This window comes from Saccoglossus kowalevskii, chromosome 2, assembly GCF_978046115.1.
Source record: "Saccoglossus kowalevskii chromosome 2, keSacKowa6.1, whole genome shotgun sequence".
Taxonomy (NCBI): domain Eukaryota; kingdom Metazoa; phylum Hemichordata; class Enteropneusta; family Harrimaniidae; genus Saccoglossus; species Saccoglossus kowalevskii.
In genome coordinates, this window is record NC_140642.1 from 6786083 (window position 1) to 6803500 (window position 17418).

Below are 17418 nucleotides of genomic sequence, written 5' to 3' on the forward strand. Positions count from 1 at the left end.
TCCAGCATGTACATGAATAGGAGAACAATATTTTCATATATTTACATGGATTTGGCTATTCGGTATCCAATAAGCTGGTGCAATTTGATCTGTCATCCAATCACTGAGCATCTTGGTGGGCGTGGCACTCATGTAACCCACAGTTCCAGCGACGTGACTGATACCGTCTAAGAGTTTTCTAGCTGCATTGTGTGTACCCTGTAGTACTGGATTACCCTGTAATGTTAGACAGTGTGTGTATTAGCCTTGTAGCATACAATGTACAACACATCATGGAAACAACTTTCTTTCATACTGGGGATGTACAGATATTTATACAGTATAACAGTATTCTGCAAGAATAATTCATGATGATATACTTACTCCAGGCCATACATGTCGTATTTCAGTTCTAACTACTGTTTCTACAGGATCTCTGTTTCCATACCAATACTGACGACTGCGATAGATAATGCCACATTTTGGACATTCTAAGACATAGCTAAAAGAAATATTGGAGTGTGTAAATTGTCACTGTTGCCACATAGCATATGGCACCTGGTGGGTTGTAATAAATCTGTGAGGCAGTTTCATGTTATTTTTTAAATATGGTCTATCAGTGTACCATATTGTCTCCAATAGAAGCACATTTCCAAAAGAAGTGCACATTGACCAAAAATAGTACTTATTGTATACTAGACAATTTAAATATAACTTAGTTTGACATGAACTAATGATATGTGAAATGCAGCTATGCCATTGTACCGGTAATTAAATAAAACAATGTTTATACATACCCAGACCATGCATACTTGGCAAGTCCCATCCATGACGTGTCTACAGAGGCTGATGTCTTAGGCACAACTATGACCTCATCCCCTCCCTCATAACACTTCTATAAATGACAAAACATAATACCAGTCATGTAATGTAATGATAGTACACCCCCACCCCATTATTATGTTACCGGGGTAACTGTATTCAAGGGTCATTTGTAGCAACTTATGCATGTTCTAAAAGTTAATTAATTGTGGGCAGATTGAACAATCCAACAAAAACAACAAAATAAATTGTTGAATTCAAATTCTTGCAACGTGATTTTCCAAAATGATTCGCATTTAATATGCATTCAATATATTTTTAATCTCATCAAAGGTAGATAAATAGATAAGGGCATGCATTTTGCAAAACTAAATGTACCCGGTAAGCATGTTGATATGCGATGAAAATTCCATTCAAACTACTCAGGACTACTTATTACCTTACATGTGTAGACTTTATTTTCATACTGGTGTTGGTATTTACATCGTCCTTTACAGTCATGGCTTAGATTGTCTTTAATGTGATTCATGCTTCTAACACAGCGCTCTCTACAGTTAGTGTATAACAACAGATATTATGTTTTGTATATGAAAACCACTCACACTAACAAACAGACCATCATGGCACCAACAAAAGAACTGATGAGAAAATTGTTCAGTTTACAGATGTCTTTTATAAAAGTGAGTTATGGCTTATACAAATTTGTTAGTAACTGTGGCTTATACAAGTTTGCAAAGTAAACTGTGATGAGCATATTAATGTGATTTCTTGTGGACTACTGTGGGAATACAGTGTACTATATTTATCTGAGTAAGAGCCCATGCCCGAGCAAACGCCCACCCCCCACTTTTGACACAATAAAGAAGTTGAGGTCATATCCGGACATACGCCCAAGGGGTCTTTTTCTACACAAAAAATAACAAAAAGTTCAAAAGTCGGCAAGTCTATAACAAGAGTTGGCAGAGCCATCTCGATGCTGGGAAAATAAGAGTTTTAAAGGTGTGTTTTGAAGCAATGGATTGGCGAACAGACAGAAAAGCAATTTCAAAGACTTTGACTTTGTTTTAATGAAAACTTGAAGTATACATGAGGGTACGAATTATTTGTTTATTTTGGAAACTCAATTTTTAACTGAAGGAATTAAACTAAATTAAATAATCTAGTTAGAAATGACTACTGTTCAACTCTGGACTAGTTGTTTAATTGTACTTAGCGAATGTTGCTATGACAATCAACCAATTCGAGAAAAAAACAGTCAACAATGACTAAATGCATGGTCACAGCCAAATCGCTGTTTAATTGAAATATAAAAAATCAAAGAAAACAGAGAACTCTAAGACAGGAAGAGAAACACAAGCGATGTAGTCGAACAGGCATTACGGCAACCATGTTTGTTTCACCTCAATCAATACAGTATTACCCACGATGCACTATTCCCATAAGCGTGGATATGTGGACGTTCATAGCTAAGCGTACTGCGGTCAAGAACAAGGTAAGAAATTACGTGACGAGACCATCCCGATTTGCCGTTGATTTCTGGATTCGGGTGCGTTTCATAAAAGAAGATCAATACGAACTACACCGCCGAGTGTAGTAGACATAATTCCGATGGCAATAGAAAGTTCGAAGGAGGCTCACACAGTTGATTTATAACAGACTAAGTAAATGGAAATCACTTTTCAGTCCTCGTTGCGGCACAAACGTATTTAAATGAGAGACGATGGCAACTCCACGTTGTGGCAGATTTAATACACACTACTACAGTTTGACAAAAGTTTACAAACACCACGGTCAGTCACACAAAGTCCCCCAAATTCAAAAGGGATTTTTAAATGCACCGGGGAACACGAGACGAACAATTGTGCATACTTAGATGTCTTCCCGTTCGCAAGAACACAAAGCCTAAACTATCAGTAATTCGAGTGATGGTATAACAAAATAACTCATCATTTGTAAATTCAATCCATCGAAAAAATATAAAGAACATTTTTATAAACAATTTTTAATTAAATAAATACACTTTGAAAAAAAACAAGATTTATAAACATAAATCTATTTAAATACATTCTCACTACAAATTACACAATACTTATTTACTAATGGAGTTTCTTCACAGCACAAACTATTGGAATCATGCACACGTGTGAGTACTTCGGTGACACATTTTATAGCTACGCCCAAAATAGTCCATCATTTATTACGTAACTGTGACCACATGACATCATTCTGTTAAAGGGGAACTAAATAGAGCCTATTTTGGTGTTTGTATTTATCAAGTTATGTATATTGATTATAAATTTGAAAAAAAAATGATTATCTTCAGAGTTATGATGATTTAAATATGAGAAACCATAAACCTGCGAAGGACTTCTGTTTGCGCCATCTTGCCATAAAAAAAACGCCCTCATGAGGTATAAACAGGGAAGGTAACAAAGCATGATGACGAAATAGTATCTGATTAAATATAAGCAACTTAGGGAGCCATAGTTGGCTGGACTGGTGAATTGACTTCTAGTCTAGGTTTTTTCGACTTTTACGTTAATGTTATTTACAAGCGTATCAACATACAAACATTATGGATGTGCGATTGATCGAGACAGGCATTTTGTTTTGTTTTTTGTCTAACTGTCTAATAAATGCTGTTTCCAGTATTGCACTGTGTGGCGTGCAAATTATTCAAAGTATGGATGCTGGAGTATGCAATCTTGAGTTCGTAGGGTGGTGGTGGAAACATTTTCGTCCATGTATTCATGGGGCTGCACTGGCAAATCATGGGACAAGTGTCACAGGAACACCAAGCAGATTGTTCACAGACTTCCGTGTAATTTGAAATAAAACTTTCATCCGAACAAGGGGCATCGTCGACGATATACTCTCATCACTCACACTGGACTGATCTGAATCGTCACAGTATACCGTACTTCCCTGATCATAAGCCCGGAGGCATGAACACGTAAAGGAAAAGTAAGGGATGATCTTGTACTCGAGGACCAACTCAGAAAAAAATGATTTTGTTTTGGGGTTAAACACTGTAACCATCTTGCAAACAACGAAAAATTATCCCAAAAAAATATTCGTTCACCACGCCCGGCTCGGGAAAATAATACTTATTTTTGAAAAAAAAATGCGTCATTGATTTGAACGATACTTACAATGAAGAAACAAACATGTTCATAAAAACACACACATTTTATTACAATACGATTTACATACCGTCTGAATTTACGGTGAAATAATGGGTAGGGTCTGTGAGGAAACAGTGGACGAAGGCATTTATCATTATCTTCGTTTTGGTATGTTTTCGATCGTACGCAAACTCACGACGCAAAGCAATTTTTCACCATTAGGTTTTTCAGCACGATTTGACCTGGAACAACTCTCTTTGACATAACAGGTCATGTCTTTCATTAACCAATCAAAATGATGTGTCGTAATGATGAAATTTTCTGATTATTGACGATGATTTTTTATCGCAATGCGGAAGTGAATTACCGCAATGTTAAAATGTGATCTGTAGCACTGATTGCAACAAAAAAACGATGATTTTTTTCCCCTAAAAACTGGTGATTCGCAATTTCCGAAATATAAACGACGGTTAATAGTAACCGTGGGTAAACTGAGTGTGGAGGAAGAATTTAAACACCTTTCTCGGTCACCAACATGTCTCATCGTTCAAACCCTAGGCCTTTCATGATAGTCTCAAAGTAAACCATGCCCAATAACCAGGTACACGCCTTGACGATCACATTTTTGCTTTCGAAGGCTACTACTGTAAAATCTGTATTAGAAACCGCGGCTTCTATTAAAATGGTACAATCCAATAGAGGGAGTGCGGCTTCTATTAGAGCATCTACACATATGAGAAATGATGATTTTTTGGTTCTCAATTGTTTAAAAAGAATGGGTGCGACTTCTATTAGGGATGCGGCTTCTAATACAGATTTTACGGTACTCAAAGAAATATGGATTACTTCAGAAATGCAACATCGATGTTCATCCTGGGTAAATGACAGAATAGAAACGATGCGAATCACGTTGTGTACGTTCGCCATGCACTCTGAACTTGAAATTAGTGCGAGTTTTCTCATAAAACTAAAAGCATGAACCAAACTATTAAACATGCCAATCACGATTATTATGAAATGAAACACACCTTTTACACGCATATTTTAAAGAATATCGTCGACGCCCGGTAAAAACACTCTGGGCTCAGTGTTCTCCCCAGGCTCAGAGGCAAGCATGGCGGTCTAAACTGCATGCTAATTTGCATACTAATTTGCATACTAATTTGCATATTTTCAGGATTCACTCTCACAAAAACAAACATACAAGACAGTATTAAAATGTATGAGAGACTTTATTTAAATTACATAATACTTTACATAATATACCATAATTTGACAAGATCGTCATTTAATGTGAACTGTTCCATAAAACTTAGTCTAAACTAATCCTTCTGACTTTGTTGTGCTCCAAACATTGGCTGCCTTACTGTAGTTAAACTCGTCATAGACGTGCTTTGAGCATTAACTGCACAACATTCCTAGTGGGAAAAAATGAAAAATAATAAAAAAAAAACAATGAGGATTGAGGTTCAAATAAATGTAAACATAACGATTGAATTGTGCCACGATCGGGAACCCAGTGCCGTATGGATAGCATTTCGTCTGCAAAACATGTTGTTTACATGTTGGTTTTGTCAGGTCAACGACAAGGAGACTCGGGAATTTTGAGGAAAAAAAACATGAGGTCACTATTCAATTAAAATTAAAACGTAACTATAGAATTATGTATACAAATCGGGATTCCATCGATCATAGCGCGTGATGATAGCAGCTGTCGTACGCAAGACGTTGACAGGCCGCCATCTTGGAAATACCTACACAGGTCAACATGTGACCGGAAGATTACAAAATTCGATTTTTTTTTTGCTTGGACAAATTATAACATACGCGTACCCATTAATCTATGAAGATATCCATAAATAATCTAAAAAAAGTTGACAGTAACGAGTGATGTTTTTTTTTTCATGTCGTGTCTATACCAGCCTCGTGTCTAAGATGTTGATTGAAATTGGTGTAGGCCTACCATGTTCGGTGTTCTTACGATCGGCAAAATATACACACACTGGCATTTTATTTCTAAAATTACGAAATCTTACCTGAACAATTGACCTTAACCAGGGAAATGTCTTTTTCCACGATTCATCAAAACCAGCCTCACGCCGTTTCCGTGTTTCTACACGCTTCCGTTTCTGTGCTGTGCTAGCGGTGATTGTACGTTTTAGCCGGGCGGCATCACCTATTTTACCTTTACATGTTTAGTCGTATAGATCTCGGTGTTTGCAACTTGAGTGACAATTTGTTCCCCATTGACAGCGTCTGTACTTCACACGTGTTTAACAATGGGACTGTTCAATTCGTCTCGGCAAGTTCAAACCGCCGTGGCGTAGACGGTGATAATTTATGCAGTGCTACGTGTGAGCGGGTCAAAAGGATGTCAACAATGCATCCTATTAGCATGGCGGTGAAGTTGTAAGCATGGCGGTCCGAGCCCAAGCGTGGCGGCCGGGTCGCCAAGCATGGCAGTACCGCCATGCTTTGTTCTATGTGGGGAGAACACTGGGCCCCGGCTTATAATCGTGAATGCTCTCAACTCGATAAATATCAAGTAAAAACATAGGGATGGGCTTCATACTCGGGAGGGGCTTACGATCGGGGAAGTACGGTACTTTAACGCAATTGGGCTTTCACTCTCAGAATACTGTGGTTCAAACGTATAAGGCTCTAACCCAAGTTTTAAAAAGCACATTGTGCATATAAAAGCTGAGTTTTTACTAATAGTACACAATGCTTGGCAGCATGAACGGCTATGTACAATGGCGTATACGAATGCGATCAGATACTAAAACGTCATAGCTTTGAAAAGTACCCGGATGTTAAATATGTTCGTTCGTTAATTATTCCCCTCCATGAATGGCCTCCATGGCAAGCACTTCAAATGCCTATCCAAGCTACAGTTATAATTAAAACAAAATTAAACCACTGCAATATTATTTCGAATACAGTTTAGAATATACACAACTATAAATTAAGGCCGCATTTAGGTTCGCTTTAACATCCACACATTTTCATAAAATCTCCATGCACTTTTTGACCTTTCATAAATACAATACACTACAATTTACTCCAGAAAAACAATTTTCTTGGTGCATTCCTACATTCTTGCATACTAATGAGGGATTCAGACACATTCCAAGCTGAACAATTTTCTTGGACTAACAACAAAGCTGATCAATCCTTTCCCAGCAAAAATGTATATTAAAGCATAAATGGTAGTTCTCTTTTTAAAATATGTTGTGGCCCTAAAAAGGGCCGGCCGTTTGGTTTGTGCTTTCTTAGAAACAATTCAAGCAACTCATATAAGGAGAGCCGCGAAGCAAGTGTGGCACTCGGTCAGCCGTAGCGCCATCAAAAATTAAACCGACATTGCAATATTGTAGCAGCCCATACTGAGAGAGTGGTTGAAATCACGTTATTTTGGCATCACCGCTATTGCATTTCTGTCATGAAAACTATTCTTCTGTTGTTGGATAAAAAAAAACTTCCTATTTCAAGCCCACCGCGATATACATATAGTGAGACATTCAAACCATCGGAACTTGCTGAATGATAACTTTCATCATGATTGATAAGCGTCGAATCTGATAAGAAAGCAATGTCATGATTTGACCTTTATTATGAAACACTAGTAGTGATGTAATTCTTAGCCAATCAGTAAAGCAGATGCATAAGGTCAAAGATGAATGCCAGACTGTAAAGAAAAGCATCGTGTATCATCGCAGCAGAGCGACCCCATATTTCTTGTCTCTTTATTGTGATTAGACATGAATGAAAAGTGCCAAGCTACCAGACTGCGAAATCCGTTGATTAAAAGTGCTAAGTCCAAATTGTGTGGGACGATATCGACGAACTTCAGGACGAAGCTGTAGGGATTTTGTTCGACGGCTACAGTGACGCCGACTTGGACTGTGAGGGTTTTGAGTTTGACGAAGATGGCAATGAACGTACAAATAAAGATCTGAGAAGTTTTTTCAAACAGCTATGAATTTTTATAATTTTTACTGTGTAAATTATTATTGATCTTGTATGACAGTTGATCCGTAATTTTTTGAGACCGGAAATAATTTTACGCAGTTTAACCCCTGACATTTTAGTTCATTTTGAGTTCAAGCGTATTGGGTGTGTTTGTCCGCGATGAAAATTCAAATGATTCCTCACTGTCGATTATTATTATCTCTGGTTTATTTGTCACATTATAAGCAATACATTATTTTTGTTTTACTTCTAATGTTGCATATTGTTCATTTATTTCTGTTGCATGTTTTCATTTGCCGTTCTATTCCCTGCAGCAGTTCGATCTGAGTGTTGTAAATTTTCGCAAATTTTCATGTTTTTTTGCAGGGGATATCCAGGCAAACGCCCACCCCTATTTTTTTGGCAATTTTCCATGTTCAAGACCCTGGGCTCTTACCCGGATAAATACGGTATAAAACAAAGTAGATACAAAGTTCAAATTCCAAAATTTGTCAGTGAATGAAGGTCACAAAAAAACATCCTTTAAATAATTATGAACTGCAATTGAGAGATATATGAATATTAGTCTACGTTGATGTGATAATTATACACCTAATCTAAGCCAAAGCTCCCAGTTAATAATTGTTTTTTCATCAAGAATTCCGGTTGAAAGAATTTTCTCGTAAAAATCGTGTAATGATTTGAATGACTATGGTCTTAGTGGCATGCACTGAAGCACGCTGTCCAACAACCTGGAACTACAATGCAACAGTAACTGTATAAGGAGATATTTATCCTATTTTCAAAATGATTATTTGTCAACCCAGATGATCACCTGGTTGCATGTTTGTTTATGTATTCAAATTGCGTGCTTTATTGCTTTTGTGTTAACAGAAATTAGAGTGGACGCAATCCTGGCAGCTCCTCACGCAATGCAAGTAAAATATTGTTGTGGTTTACTGCATCGTAATTGAAAATATTGTTTAGATTGTCATAGCAATCAAGTGTGCATGGTTGACCTACATGAAGACTCCATTAGTAGAATGTCAACATGATTTGCATAAACTAAGGGGTATATTGTAATTTATTACATTCCACATGACTGACTCCCCTCCAATCAGCTTGGCATACTAGAATATGAGAGATGACAAATGTACTTACCCACATGACAAGCATTTGGAAGAGCAAGAGAAGTATTCATCAGGAAATGTATCAGGAATGATATTTTGAATTTTCTCATTAAATTTGTTATTTAACACCTATCACAAAGAAAATAGATGTTACATTAGATAATTACGATCAATTGGATGTGTATGAAATTTCTGAAACTACTGAACCCAACCAAAATAACCTATTTGTGGGTTTCTGTGCGATGGTGATATTCTGTTTTATCACATAAATCATAAATTACGGTTGTTCCATTGTACATGTAAGTCTTGTGGCCATTAGTCATGAATTGAATAACGAATTTAGTCCAAAATTACCCGGTAGTACTGATAATTATGTTAAAAATGTATCCATGTCACTGTAAATATATTGCTGACCGCAAAAACAAACATACTCCCAAATCACAATACTGGTATATAGAAACAATTATCGTTTATGCAAATGACACTTCAAAATCAAAGCTCACAAAATATAATTCTTGTATTATTATTTTTTGCATTTAAAATTTGTGAACAGAATATATGGAATAAAGAGGATATAAAAATTCTGACTCGACAATATCAGATTTAGTAAATCATGATGTACCGTAAAAACTTGATTAATTCGCGGTCTCTATTAGTTCGCGCACCCATTTTATTTTCGAACGCTAATTTTTAAATGTATCCTTTTAATTCGCGGCGTTCAAAAACATGTTTAAAATTGTATCCTATTAATTCGAGGGCCAGAATAAAGTGGAGAACTCAGAATATATTGCATGAAGACATTAAAAATATACATATAATTTTATGTTATCAGTACTTGGTGTCGCCGCAATCGCAGATGATCTCCGTCATCACAGCCTTTCAATTAGCAAGCAGTTTAGGTTCGGTAAAGATTTGACGCGAAAAAAATCATTCCCCCACGACACTACATATGTTGGGCAAGATTATTACTTAGTCGATAAATATCCATCGGTAAGCACATCGATTACGAAAAGTTTCGTGATGGAAAGCTTAGTACAGGACTTTTTCGTCGCTGGTCCACAGGGTTGCATCCCGGGGTTGCATCGACCATGTGTCCGCCATTATTCTATTACGTCATTTAAGTGAACCGCCATATGGTGCGTAAATTGACATTTTTGATTGGTCGGGCGATTGACCTCTTGTCACATTTTCATAATACCAGATTTGGTAAAAAACAGAGTTATGCGGTCATGTATCTTCTATAAATCTAACCTTGCACACATAATCTTGTACTGACGTGTTTTTTGTCCAAGAAAGACGTTCCCTTTCATTTAACCCCCAGTTAACTCTTCGCGTCCATGGTATTTGTGAGAGTTGAAAGATTCTTTGAACAAATGACAAGTAACTATATTGATTTGCGTCAAGCTGGGTGGCCCGAATTTAAATATCAGTGCATGAACTCTGGATGTCATTGCCCAATTAAATTTGACGTATGGTATGTTAATGTTTGCGTAATTATTACGAATGCAACGAATTATCAAGTCGGTGATATTGAAATATTCACAGACCCAATACCCCGGGTCAGTGCCCTAACAATAGTTTAAAAAACTAATTATCATGAAAGCAATACATTACGAAGTTGAAATATTCAGAGCCGGTACAATATTGTAAACAAATTTGCGTAATTAGAAAAGCAGTGCACTAAGTAAACGACGTTGATATATTCAAGCCAGTACAGAGTTGCATACAAGTTGCGTAATTACAGACCTTCGGATATAATAAAAATTTTACTAGTTTGACGTGCAGGGCATGAAAGAAAAAGGTTGCTAAGGTAACGCGCCAGTTCAGTGCGTGACTTGGGGTCAAACTTCGGTCAACACACACTTGATGTCAGCATCGCTGCGCAACAAGTTTCGCAAAAAAGTACTTGAAGTTCAATTGCGTCTCAAAATGATGTCGCTGATCACTCGTGTGTTGCAGCGTGTGTTGTGTCATGTCCATGATGCACCCAGTTTCGACTTTGGCCTGTTTTTCCTTCTTGTTCACGTAAAATGCAACCTTTCACCAATGTATTAAAACACTTTGAATTTATACTTTGCATGATTATATTTGGTCAACGCGAAACATTATTTTTTCTAAACATTTTCTGAGACCATTTTTATCAACGCAGGGTTATTTTTCCAGACAAAATGGGCTTTGTAATATCTGCCATAACATCGCAGTGCAGCCAAACGGCTACTTTGTAGCCACGTGTTCATTGTTTGTTTGTGTACAGAGTGACCTTTGCCATTTTTCACTGTTTCATTTCAAGTGTAACTTGGTGCCTGATCCTTGACGCAGTGCGTGTTCTCTGCCCGACTATATGCCATGAATGTCGCTAGCCACGAGTCTCAGAGGCACTAAAAAAACGTCCTGTAATCGTGTTCATTGGAAAACAAAACAAATTACTAATAAATTTATGAAAACAGCTTATTTTTGAATCGATCTAAAAGTACTCTTTTAATTCGCGCACCAGAAACCAATAATTTCCGTTTTTACTACCGCGAATTAATAGAGTTTTTATGGTAATTTACATTCACTAAGACTTGCACTCAATCTTATTGATTGTGTCAGCAACTTAGTTCACAATGTTCATGATTGCATATACAGAAGAATGCATTAGACGGTAACAAATGTGTCAGGATTTCAAACATTTACCTGCAAAGACGTGCTGCTGTGATTACAAAATTAACAACTATGAAAGCGACAATAAGATATGATTTTGGCAATTTTTGTTTAAATATAACCCCGTGATGATGACCAAATCTTACAGAAATATTTTTAAAACACAATTGCATGTGCAAAATTGACAGAGAAGCTTAGCCCCTTAAGATGATGACATTTTTGAAATTTCAACCAGGAACTAAGTTGTTATCTTATGAGGGAAACCCTGAGGTTTGCTTGACAAAACTGGACTGGACAATAGATAGCGCGCTCTGGAGACTGGGACACAAACCAGTGGCTATCTTTATTCACTTGCAAGGGATTTAATGTACAATGTATAACATTGCTATGCAGAGTTTATGCTATGCTATCAGTGTTCACATTACGACGATGGCCATTACAAACTGGCACTAATGACATATAAAATAGTTTATGAAAAAAAAAATTGGAGAAAAAAGATCCACAGCTATCGCTGCTTGAACAAACATAAACAAGTTTTAATAGCACATGAAACTTATAAATAGTCATGTATATACAGTCTCTATCATATTCTATGGGTAGTTCTAATATGCAAAATAATTATGTTTATGATATATATAAGAATATCATTTCAAATACCTTTAGTGTTTGATAGATGATGGCTGGTGATCTTGGAGAACGAACTGACTTGTCATCAATATTTTGCTTAATAATTTGTTGTAAAGTTGTGAAAACAGATTCCTGGGTGGTTTTTATACCAACATAATGTAGTGAACTGAATGCATCAATATTGAGACCTGAAGTCTTGAATCGTTCTTTGAGTAACATTACTGGTGTTTTGTTGCCAATTCCTGGTGACTTTCCTTTAAAAAAAAATAGAATATAACATTACTATTATTCTGAAGGTTACCGGTATGTAGTACAGAGATTTTGTACCCTCAAATTCCATATTTTTTTATAATCTAAGTTGTGCTGGCATGCAGAAGCCACAACACTGATCTGCTTTTACGTTCTGAGAGTACACAGATGCCTCACAGGTCAAGTTCGCATTACTGATTATTTTGTTGACTTGACAACACTTGTTAAGCTACACTCAGTTGGAAGAAACAGATCCTACATGTATGTAAAAATACAAATAGTCAACAATGAAAACCAAATTTACTGCTAGATTAATGAATTTTATTTAGCTAATCAAAGCAAAAGATTTGGTAGTACATGTACACTTATCTTATGTGGCATCTGCATGCACACAGATCAACATGCACACACCAGTGTTGTGACTTCTGAATGCCTGCACAACTTACCCTCAGATACGCTTTTGAAGTACCTGAACCTGTTGGTTGGGACAATATTCTAATAAGCATCATGAAATGAACAAACCTAATAGAGTTCCACACAAGGTACATCATTTCATACTAAATATTGCAAATAATAAACACTGAAAAAAAAAATTTAAGAGAATCTACCTAATGGATCTGTGTGCTTCGTTTCATGGAAAACAATAACAGCTGGTCCCAAAGTTTGCAAAGGTACTTCCATTTTCCATCTATCAGAAGCAGCTTTCAAAGCATCAGCAAAATGTTTACTATAGGCATGGGATGCATCACCTAAAAACCTAAACAGATCACTGTGTAATCTGTCAGCACATGTGCGATATATGATAATATCAGATATTGCCAATACTTTCAGGAGAAGCCTGGTTCTTTGGTTCTCATTTGGTGATACACCTAATAATCCCTCAGTATCTAGAGTGATGACATTTTGTGAAGAGTCAAATGCTGCCCAGACACCAATAGTACATGAGTCTTGAGATGCTGAGGTGTGAAACACTTCTTGACCCTTGTAAAATGCATGATTCAAAGTATGGGATTTCCCATCTCCAGTATTACCAAATATAGACACAACTTTCACAGTATCATCATCTCTGCAGTTTAGTCTGGTAATGAAATCTTCAGCTGATGCTACCTGGAAATGATAGAAATGTGAAGCACGTCTTATAGATGAAAGGTATGGGTGCTAGTTAATATCATTTGCAACTTTAAATATCAATAACAATGTCATATTGATTCTTTGGAAATAACATTTTCATCACTGTACAGCAATAAGGTAAAATAGTTTAAAATGAAAAATAAACTCTCTCTCTTTTAATAGAAAAAATGTTAAATAAAAATTTTCCAATCTGTCCAACCATGTGTTTTTCAGTTGAACTGTACTCCTTAGGTAAATAAATTTCTGCTCTTTTGATTATTTCTACTTTTCAGAAGTTAAACACTTGGAAGGAATTTTTTTCAGTGTTTTCTATATTTTGTACATTCCATGAAGAAATGTTGTTCATTTTCAATCTTTTCGTGTGTACAATATTTACATGTTCTGATTTCCAGTGTTCATTTTGATGTAATGAGTGTTACAGTGTACATTTGTGGTTCTTAATTTCTACTCGTGAAATCATATCGCTGCTAGACAGCAATGACCGTCAGATTGCTGTTAGATTGCTGTGGTTCTGTGACTCTCCTTATACAGGCAACTGACTTCCAGTTTTCTATTTTCACATATCTGACGTTTTTTTTTGTTTGGTTGCATTTTGTATATGAAGTCAGATTTTGACAAGTAAGTAAATGGACCAGGGCATAGCCAACACGGGAGTGGAATCACAGGTATGCCCTGAAGGTAGAGTCACCACAATGCATTAATGTACAAAATTAACATTACAATCACACTGGATACGATATACTGGAAAGTGGAAATAATGTATCTTTTAAACCACTGTCGATTTTTTTGGTACTAAAGTCATACAGGGGAATCCAAGAACACAAAACAAACTGACAAAAATCAACAAAAGAATCCGCAAGAACAACTACACAACATAGTCAAAGAGAAAGATATATGGACACCATGGTAGATGTATACTGTAAAATGACTAATTATCACTGGGTTTAAATTTGGCTAATTTACCATTTCAGACATATTCAGTGGGTTTTAATTTAGCGCATTTTCCAGTCAGCGAAACAAGCAAAATTAAAACCCAGTGAATAATTAACCCTTTTACAGTACATGAAAATGTAAATACAAACAAAATGTCTGTGAATGCAATAATTTATGCTAATTAGGCCACCCACCTGCTATCTTGGAATGTGAAGAACACTGAGAATTGTGAACAAATACAAGGTGTCCTATGGTATTCATAAAATGCTTGTTTTGGTAAGAGAATTGTTTTTTTTTTGCCAAAATCGATAGTTTATAAGACTTTCTATAATATCCACCAATAATGCAGAGTTCTGATCTGCAAGCTAGATTTGGTGAAAATTTGTTTACCCTGATAATTTTTCACAGATTTAATACACAATTGTTCATCTTGTGTTTTATCCCATTTCATGTTGTCCATATTATCAACACCCCATATTGATGATCCATATAGTCTTGAATAGATCTATATAGCCTTGAATAGATCCATATAGCCTTGGTCTTGTAGTCTATTTCTGGGTAACACTTTTTGAAGGCCAAACATAGCCTTGGCAACTTTATTTGTTAGGCAAGTTCAAGCCTCATTTAATTCACCATTTGCTTGTGAAACTATACCAAGATAAGAGTATGTATTGACACATATTAAATGTTGAGTTTGGTAATTAAATTGATTTTTGAAAATCATAATTTTAGTCTTGGTTAGATTCACCTGAAGCTTCCATTTATGACAGTACCGTATTCCTGTAATAGATTTATTGAATTCTGTAAGGTGTTTCAGAAATTTGTAGTAAATTATCAGCATATAGTAACAAACTAGAACTAACCTTAGTACATGTATTATCTAACATAACTTGATCATTAACATAACATTACTATCGTACTCACTAATGTATTATGCAAGTCATTTACAGGTAGATACATGTATAGATTAAATAGCAATGAGTTGAACTAAAAAGTTAAAAATTTAGCTAAATGTAAATTATAAGCCCTTTCTTGGATTATCAACATGTTTTATTTACACCACAGCAGTGTTTGAGTGGAACCAACAACTGAATGCAAATGTTTCCCACACGTCCCTGTATTCTCTAATGTTTTTTCTAGAATAAGCTACATCAATAAAAGAAAATTGATACTTATTCTTAAAGTCTGTGGATACATGAATACTGTAGTTGCTCTATTAGGTGTGCATTTCTAATAAAAGTACACACGCACCTCTGTTCTTTACAAATAGAGCAAATTCAGTATATTATTTTGCTTACGCGTATACTGTAAACAAATTAATTATCACAGATTTTTAATTTCAATATGTTAATATTTAAGAATATTCATTTAGTTTTAAATTCACAAATTTTCCAATAAAACCATTTCTGTTTTACATACCTCTTCACATTTAATTGATCAGATTTCACCAAACAGGAGTGTTCCCTCTAAGAAAATTGTTACTGAGAAATGTTTTTATATCAACTTAAAAAACAACTCGAATCAAGTGCTTTCAAATACAACATACTTGAAATTACAAAAAATGTTTCTCAGACTGCCAAACTTCACTGAAAATCTGACTGAGAAAATACAAAAATAAGGCTCAGAGATAACACTGCTTACATTGTACCAGAGAAGATGGTAAAAATAATTAAAACCCATTGTACGTGACTACAGCAGTACTTGTATACATCACCAACTTACCTGTAATTTTTCAGTGTCATCAACCAACAAAAATCCTTTGAGATCCATTTTGGCTTTTCCAAACTCTTTTACATCATCCTTAGGCGAAGAAGCCATGCTGCCTTCACCCATCACATCCATACCATTCTTTCCTTGCATCTCATCAAAATTTGCTTCTTCGATCCCTTTTTGCAGCTGAGGACCGGCCAATTCAAGAGTTGCAGGAAGGGTGGGAGATGGTTCTTCCTTCTTTATTTTCTCTTCTGATGGATGCGGTGTTACCATGGCAACTGCAGTATGAGGATGACTGATATCTAATGGAGTGATTATGGCTGCTTTTCCGGGAATGGCAATAGGACTAGTTTTAGATTGAGCAGGTGATGAGGGCTTAGCAGGGGGAGATTTATTAATACTGAAATGACATGTTATAAAATCAGCAGACTTAAAGTCATCATTGTTATCTGGATGCTCTTGCTTTGGTGTTGCTATTTTTGGTTGTGATGCAGGCCGTGAACTTTGCTCGCTAAGGGTCAACTGTATTATTTTTCTTTCATGGGTTCTCTTTTTCCCTTTAGAATGTAATTTGGCGTCGCAATCTGCACACATAAAAATGTCACACTCTTCACACCTTATTACAGCATCGTTCGGGGGATTGCAGAACACACCACACATTTTCTGTTCCTGTTCATGAATTAATTTTTGGCGATCGTGGAATAGAAATTTAGGTAGCTGATGCAGGTTCTTTTCGCAATGATCGCATTGTAATGTTCCACACTCATCACATTCATACACAGCGGGGTCGCCGCTGCAAGCGAATTTCTCTTGACAAAGCCGTCGATATGGTCTAATACGATTACCTTTACTTCTGCTGGCCATCCTACCAGTTTCTTGATAATCCTGAAAAGTAATTGTAGACATCGACATTTGGAAATCCCCGTATTTCGTTAGTCACTACGGTGTCGCAGCTGACTATGTATGCAAAGGCGAAATGAAAAGGGGTCATAAGGGTCACGTGACAAAACATTTAAACATAGAGATATTTGTTTTACATTATTATTATTCAGTGTTTTTTTTGTAGGCAGATAGTTCAAATGAAATTTTTGATATAGTGTATTTTTAATTTTATG

The 17418-nt window shown here is 36.1% G+C and overlaps 1 protein-coding gene and 1 long non-coding RNA gene across 3 annotated transcripts in view; both read right to left on the reverse strand.

Moving 5' to 3' along the window:
* The window catches only part of LOC100375831 (zinc finger FYVE domain-containing protein 1-like), a 33036-nt gene extending 15753 nt beyond the window's left edge, over positions 1-17283 (reverse strand). For both annotated transcript variants that reach the window (XM_085508527.1, XM_085508524.1), the window contains exons 1-8: positions 16313-17283; positions 13135-13633; positions 12308-12531; positions 9039-9136; positions 1241-1349; positions 777-874; positions 364-481; positions 46-216 (exon numbers count right to left, since the gene is read on the reverse strand). In XM_085508527.1, the coding sequence (XP_085364653.1) occupies positions 46-216; positions 364-481; positions 777-874; positions 1241-1349; positions 9039-9136; positions 12308-12531; positions 13135-13633; positions 16313-17215 (2220 nt within the window). In that variant the 5' untranslated portion in view covers positions 17216-17283. The remainder of the gene's footprint in view (positions 1-45; positions 217-363; positions 482-776; positions 875-1240; positions 1350-9038; positions 9137-12307; positions 12532-13134; positions 13634-16312) is intronic.
* LOC146748083 (uncharacterized) lies at positions 5140-6662 on the reverse strand. Its single transcript, XR_014931052.1, has 2 exons — positions 5963-6662; positions 5140-5344 (listed from the first exon to the last, which is right to left on the reverse strand). It is a non-coding gene; the product is annotated as an uncharacterized LOC146748083 (long non-coding RNA).
* Positions 17284-17418: the final 135 nt, after the last annotated feature.